The 7,721-nt window shown below is 41.2% G+C and overlaps 1 protein-coding gene across 1 annotated transcript; it reads right to left on the bottom strand.

Annotated features, from left to right (window-relative positions):
* Positions 1–4,796: 4,796 nt before the first annotated feature.
* On the bottom strand, positions 4,797–7,074 carry LOC103508860 (2-oxoglutarate dehydrogenase, mitochondrial-like). The gene is made up of 2 exons (XM_026823354.1): positions 6,996–7,074; positions 4,797–6,670 (listed from the first exon to the last, which is right to left on the bottom strand). Exon 2 carries the CDS (start codon positions 6,572–6,574, stop codon positions 4,820–4,822), a length of 1,755 nt encoding a protein of 584 aa, XP_026679155.1. The 5' UTR covers positions 6,575–6,670; positions 6,996–7,074; the 3' UTR covers positions 4,797–4,819.
* Between the last annotated feature and the right edge of the window lie 647 nt (positions 7,075–7,721).

The raw sequence follows: 7,721 nt of genomic DNA, 5'->3' as shown, positions 1-7,721 counted from the left end.
TCGGGCAATTTACACAAAGTTTCCCTGCACGGGTCCGTTCCGTATCTCAAATGAGACAAGACATAAAGACTTTATGTACTTGGGTCTTTATTTCACAAACGTATAAGGGATTATAGGGTAAGCAATATTGAGGACAGAGTTGATATTAATGATAACCGGTCTTCAGTTGCCTCAGTAAATCTTGAATCAAGTTTCATAACAGATCGGAAAAAATATCGGTAAGATTAATTTAAATCGATCGTTCCGTATCGCAAATGAGACAAGACATAAAGACTTTATGTACTTGGGTCTTTATTTCACAAACGTATAAGGGATTATAGGGTAAGCGATATTGCGGACAGAGTTGATATTAATGATAACCGGTCTTCAGTTGCCTCGGTAAATCTTGAATCAAGTTTCATAACAGATCGGAAAAAATATCGGTAAGATTAATTTAAATCGACGATTCCACCTTTGGGAAACATTCAATCCCCTCGAAATAATGAAGAGATAAAACGGAATTGTCACGAGAGGGAGAGAGACAAGACAAGTTAAAGTTACCAAATATAGACCGACACCGAAGCGAATACAATAGTCCGTCCACTATACCTTTTATTATTAGTAATAATAAAGGAAGGACGGACTAAAAAGGGAAAACATGGTGAAAGGACAAGTCCTCCGCAAAGGCATAAAGACGTCGGATCAAAATCGTATTTCCCTTTTCCTCCCTCTCTCCCTGTGGAAACAACTCTTTCCCTTGAATTTCATTACATTCGACGGGAAGTAAAAAAAACCCTTCACAGGGAAAACATGGTGAAAAAAACATTTCGCCCCCTCCTCCAAAGTGTCCCCATGTAAGTACGGGAGAACAGAAAGAAAATTGTAACAAGTTTTATTGGAAGGAAAATTCCTCCCCCCGAAGTTACATGCGACTATTGGCACAGAGTTCTCTTCGAGGGAGAGGGATGACGAAAGGGGGGGAGAAGGACAGAGGGAGGCGTAGGGAGAAAGATGTGAGGGTGAGAAAGAAGAAGAGAGAAGGAGGAAAGTCGGAATAAAAGAGGGAGGATGGGCAGATAGAGAGATGGGAAGAAAGGAGAAAGGGAGTTTCTTTCCCTCCAATTTTGGCAAGTTTCATAACAGATCGGAAAAAATATCGGTAAGATTAATTTAAATCGATGATTCCACCTTTGGGAAACATTCAATACCCTCGAAATAATGAAGAGATAAAACGGAATTGTCATGAGAGGGAGAGAGACAAGACAAGTTAAAGTTACCAAATATACAAGTCCTCCGTTTAAATCGACGATTCCACCTTTGGGAAACATTCAATCCCCTCGAAATAATGAAGAGATAAAACGGAATTGTCATGAGAGGGAGAGAGACAAGACAAGTTAAAGTTACCAAATATGCAAGTCCTCCGCAAAGGCATAAAGACGTCGGATCAAAATCGTATTTCCCTTTTCCTCCCTCTCTCCCTGTGGAAACAACTCTTTCCCCTGAATTTCATTACATTCGACGGGAAGTAAAAAAACCCTTCACAGGGAAAACATGGTGAAAAGAACATTTCGCCCCCTCCTCCAAAGTGTCCCCATGTAAGTACGGGAGAACAGAAAGAATATTGTAACAAGTTTTATTGGAAGGAAAATTCCTCCCCCCCCAAGTTACATGCGACTATTGGCACAGAGTTCTCTTCGAGGGAGAGGGATGACGAAAGGGGAGGAGAAGGACAGAGGGAGGCGTAGGGAGAAATATGTGAGGGTGAGAAAGAAGAAGAGAGGAGGAAAGTCGGAATAAAAGAGGGAGGATGGGCAGATAGAGAGTAGGGATTAGGTATGAGGGAAGGAAAGAAGTGTGAGGATGGGAAGAAAGGAGAAAGGGAGTGTCTTTCCCCCTCTAGCATACTTGCTTATTCGTCATTAATATTGTCCCCACTTGATGATACATCTCGATAAAGTTTACATTACTTGGAGAAAAAAAAACGTATAACTTTTGTTTGTATAAACTCATTTGCATTAAAACACATACGTGAAAGTGAGTAAAAGCTGACGAAAAAAAAAAGTTATATTATTCGGAATATTATTATGAATGGAGAACGGGATGTGAGGGAAGGAAATCCTTTTCAGTTCCGGAGAGTTTTTGAGTTTTGGGCATTTGGTCTTCAGTAGCCGCAGTTTTGGAATGAACGGGTAGGTAGAACGGTCTGGAATAAGTGAATATGGTTGGAATAAGTGAATATGGCTCTAGCATACTTGCTTATTCGTCATTAATATTGTCCCCACTTGATGATACATCTCGATAAAGTTTACATTACTTGGACTGGAACCAGCAACCTCCAGATCCGAAGTCCACCGCTTCAACCACTACACCCCTTAACGTGGTAAACGCACTAAACATAAACTGGAGGTTGCTGGTTCCAGTCCAAGTAATGTAAACTTTATCGAGATGTATCATCAAGTGGGGACAATATTAATGACGAATAAGCAAGTATGCTAGAGCCTAGGACTCGCAGGTTCACATTTTACAAGAAAAGCACAGAATTGGGGGGAAAAATCGGCTCTGCCAAGAATCGAAGGGACACTGATGAAAATTTCGAACATTAATGACGAATAAGCAAGTATGCTAGAGCCTAGGACTCGCAGGTTCACATTTTACAAGAAAAGCACAGAATTGGGGGGAAAAATCGACTCTGCCAAGAATCGAAAAGACACTGATGAAAATTTCGAATCAAGTGGGGACAATATTAATGACGAATAAGCAAGTATGCTAGAGCCTAGGACTCGCAGGTTCACATTTTACAAGAAAAGCACAGAATTAAGGGAAAAAATCGACTCTGCCAAGAATCGAAAAGACACTGATGAAAATTTCAAACACTTGGACTGCTGGAACCAGGTTGCTGGTCCGAAGTCCACCGCTTCAACCACTACACCCCTTAACGTGGTAAACGCACTAAACATAAATATCAAAAAAGTCCCATCTAACTTCTCACTCATTCCAAGACCGTCAATTCAATTGCAAACCGATTAACTTTTCATCCAACCAAAAGCTCCACATCCCTAGGAGTCAGGTCTCACGTAAGCTACACTGTTGTGACACCCCCTAATGAGATTAGTATCAGATAAGGTGCTATGTCTTATTGTCTTACACCCCAGCACGTCCTCGCAGTCTTCTGATGACACCAAACTTTTTTTTATTCAATTAAAAAGTTCCAGCTTAACCCCTACCAGGCCGGGTGCCCGGTTAGTCTTGTTTCCTGGCTTGAGGTCAATTTGGAGTTTGTTTCGGGCAAAATTTGCCACAAGGAAAACCTGGCTGACTGGTCGTTTGACCATGTTTTCTGTTGATTTGAGGTTAATTTGGAGATTGTTTCGGGCAGACACGAGGAAAAAGATTGTTGGAACACGAAAGACATTCAGCTGGAGCAGTTGGAACACGAAAGACGCTATTTTTTACACCGTTTCATTTAACTGATGTAAGTATGTATCTGACAAACGATTTACAAGCTACCGAACGAACCAATCTGCACGCTCTTCTAAAATATTCGTCCAACAAAACATGTAGGCAGCTTTGGAATATCGGAGTATTGCGAAATCTCTCTATTGCGAGTAAATATAGCTTACCCCTTGCGCTGATTTCACTAAAAACCAGGGTAAAAAAACCTTGAAAGCCTTTTTCTCCATATTTAAAGCAGCCAAAAGACCGAGGAAAAAGATTGTTGGAACACGAAAGACATTCAGCTGGAGCAGTTGGAACACGAAAGACGCTATTTTTACACCGTTTCATTTAACCGATGTAAGTATTGTAAGTATGTATCTGACAAACGATTTACAAGCTACCGAACGAACCAATCTGCACGCTCTTCTAAAATATTCGTCCAACAAAACATGTAGGCAGCTTTGGAATATCGGAGTATTGCGAAATCTCTCTATTGCGAGTAAATATAGCTTACCCCTTGAGCTGATTTAACTAAAAACCAGGGTAAAAAAAACCTTGAAAGCCTTTTTCTCCATATTTAAAGCAGCCAAAAGATTCGGAGTATTGCGAAATCTCTCTATTGCGAGTAAATATAGCTTACCCCTTGAGCTGATTTCACTAAAAACCAGGGTAAAAAAACCTTGAAAGCCTTTTTCTCCATATTTAAAGCAGCCAAAAGATAATGCCTCTCCACAGTATTACGCACACTTATACGGCTTATACGAGGGACTATTCAACCTAATGTGCACATCCCTAAAAAAACATACAATGTGAAAACAAAGGCCAGAGACTCTTGTGTGTTTTGAGTTTTGAGATTCGTTCGACTGTTCCATGGTTGGAAGCTGGATTGATTGTCCATATTAACATTTGCCTTTTGTAACGTTTTTGTCTACTGTTGAAACGAATTGCTAAATATTATTTTAAATATACTTATACGGCTTATACGAGGGACTATTCAACCTAATGTGCACATCCCTAAAAAAACATACAATGTGAAAACAAAGGCCAGAGACTCTCGTGTGTTTTGAGATTCATTCGACTGTTCCATGGTTGGAAGCTGGATTGATTGTCCATATTAACATTTGCCTTTTGTTACGTTTTTGTCTACTGTTGAAACGAATTGCTAAATATTATTTTAAATACAAAATATTTTTATTAAACTTTGACAAAACCAAAGATTTACGAATTCATTTTTGAAACTTGCTTTCTTTCAACAAAGGCCCAATGCATCTTCAATGAGACGATCCTGGGAACTCTTGTATTTGGCTTGTAGTCCAGAAGCTGGTACACTGCTCGGATCCCGGCCTATGTAACATACAGGATCGGTATAAAGATTTACGAATTCATTTTTGAAACTTGCTTTCTTTCAACAAAGGCCCAATGCATCTTCAATGAGACGATCCTGGGAACTCTTGTACTTGGCTTGTAGTCCAGAAGCTGGTACACTGCTCGGATCCCGGCCTATGTAACATACAGGATCGGTAGTTATTTCCATGACGGAACACATGCGTGCCTGAACGTATTTCCAGAACCCAAAGTTCTCTGGCTCACTCTGGCACCAACACACTTGTTTCACGTTCTTATAGGAGGAGACATCGTTTATGAACGCACGATAAGGGAATGGACTGATCTGCTCTAGACGAGCTATGGCAATCTGCTCGGTCAGGTTCGCAGCATCACGAGCCTCTATCAAGTCATAGTAGATCTTCCCAGAACAGAGGATATATTTCTCAACTTTGTCTTTGTTCCGATCAGCCATCGTGTCGGGAAGATACGCACGGAACTTGGTATCTAGGGACAGATCTTCAAACGTAGACCTGACCTGAGGGTGTCGTAGCAAAGCTTTTGGTGTGAGCACAACGAGCGGTCTTCGGAATGGTAGAAGGAGCTGTCTCCTCAGAGCATGGAATAAAGTACTAGGTGTACTGGGGTAGAGCACGAACCAGTTCGCATCGAAAAGTTGTTTCTTCATATCTAACTCAACACAGCGGGGACTGTCTGAACATAATTCCAGGAATCTCTCTGGTCTAGCAGATGAATGTTCTGGTCCTTGACCTTCTATGCCATGAGGTAGTAGTAGTACTAGACCTGAGTCTATATTCCACTTACTACGAGCACTTGAGATCCACTGGTCAAACACTGCCTGAGCATTGTTAGCAAAATCTCCAAACTGTGCCTCCCAGATCACAAGAAAGTTCGGATCCACTAGGGAGTAGCCGTATTCAAAGCTTAGAGCTGCCATCTCGTTGAGAATACTATTATACACATGGAATTTACCTGCCTCAGCACCAATATGATGCAGAGGTGTGTATGTATTCCCGGTAGCCTGGTCAAAGTACACTGCATGTCTGTGACTGAATGTTCCACGCTTGGAGTCTTGTCCTATGAGTCTGATGTGATGACCACTATCTAGTAAAGTTCCCAGAGCTAATGCTTCAGCCATAGCCCAGTCTAAGCTATTCTCTTCTATCATCTTTCTTCTCTGATTGAGAACACGTTGTAAGCTTCTATGCAACTTGAATGGTTCAGCAGGAGGTTTGCTAACAAGGTCTGCCAACAATTGCAACTTGGCTATATCACATCCCGTCGTGGGCATTTGAATGAGCGTTGTATCCTTTTCAAATCCTTCCCACGGGACATCAATCCATGGAGCGCTGTCGAAACGCGTTGCCTCTTTGGACTTTTCATACTCAGATTCTAGTTTCTGTTGGTACGCCTGCACTTCAAGTGTTACCATATCTTCTGTGATCACTTTCTCTTGTAACAACTTTTGTGTGTATTTCTCAAACAGAGGTTTTGTTTGTTTAATTTTCTCGTACATGAGTGGTTGTGTAAAGGATGGATCATCACCCTCATTATGTCCATGTCTCCTGTAGCCTATGATATCAATGAAAGCATCGCGCTTGAACGTTTGTCTGTACCTAGCAAGTAGCTTCATGATGGATACCACAACCTCAGGCTCATCTGCATTCACGTGAAATACAGGAGCTCCTATAACCTTTGCTACACAAGTGCAATACATGGAGGATCTTGTCTCCCATGGGTTTGCTGTGAAGCCAACTTGATTGTTAATAATAATATGAATCGTTCCGTGCGTATTGTATGGTTCTAACTTGGCCATCTGTATAGATTCATAGATTATACCTTCTCCTGAGAATGCAGAATCTCCGTGTAGAGAAACATGGGCAATCCTATCCCCAGCGTTATCATTAGTGAGGAATTGGAAAGCTTTGGCTCATCATTTCCAACAAGGTTCTGTGGGTCATTTTCCTAACTTCGGCCTAAGTTTGGGTCATTTTCCTAACCTAAAAAACTGACATAAGGTCTGTGATTTTTTAAAAAGAAGTTTTTTTGTAGGTAGATCTCATCATTTCCAACAAGGTTCTGTGGGTCATTTTCCTAACTTCGGCCTAAGTTTGGGTCATTTTCCTAACCTAAAAACTGACATAAGGTCTGTGATTTTTTAAAAAGAGGTTTTTTGATGCAGAATCTCCGTGTAGAGAAACATGGGCAATCCTATCTCCAGCGTTATCATTAGTGAGGAATTGGAAAGCTTTGGTTTTGCCCAAATTCACAGGGTATACAAGTTCCAAATGAGATGGGTTTGAGCTCAGTGTCAATGTCATGCTTTAGGTTAGGACTTTTCTCGGAAACGAAGCCGAAGTTCGGAAAATGACCCACAGAACCTTGTTGGAAATGATGAAATCTACCTACCCTGAGCCGTTGTCAATGTTTTTCTGGGGCACCCTGTAGAACTCTTATACCTTCTCAGAACTGAAATGCGATATTGCTCTCACTCCTGGAAAATCGCTTATCCCTTTGACTCCTCCATGTTTATAAAGAAATATTTTTTTATCCCTTTGTGTTCCTTGAACAGCACTATTCCCGTTTCTCTATTTCCTTACCAGGCCTTTGATGTTTTCCTTCCTTTGTTTATCTTCGTACTTGTTCTTTATCTTGGAACTCGTTCTCTGTGTTTCCTTCTGCTTCTTCCTCCGCTTCTTCTTCCCCTTCCTCCCTGTTCGCTTCGCTTTTGTAGTTTACCTTTTGTATCTTTGTTGTATTGTCTTGTACATCTGCTGCTGCCGCCAGATGTATTAGTTCCTCAACAATTGCCCATGTACTTCGAGACCAAAATAGTCTGTAGTTTGTGTTGCCTGTGCACTGTACAGTCGCTTCGACACTGTACAGTCGCTTCGACACTGTACAGTCGCTTGTCTTAATATTGACGATTTTCTCGTCAATATTAAGACGGTTTTTGGGTGGGA

Source organism: Diaphorina citri, unplaced genomic scaffold (assembly GCF_000475195.1).
Source record: "Diaphorina citri unplaced genomic scaffold, Diaci psyllid genome assembly version 1.1 scaffold441, whole genome shotgun sequence".
In the NCBI taxonomy this organism is placed as follows: Eukaryota; Metazoa; Arthropoda; class Insecta; order Hemiptera; family Psyllidae; genus Diaphorina; species Diaphorina citri.
The sequence above is the reverse complement of the archived record's forward strand: the minus strand, read 5'-3'. Positions and strand labels throughout refer to the sequence as shown.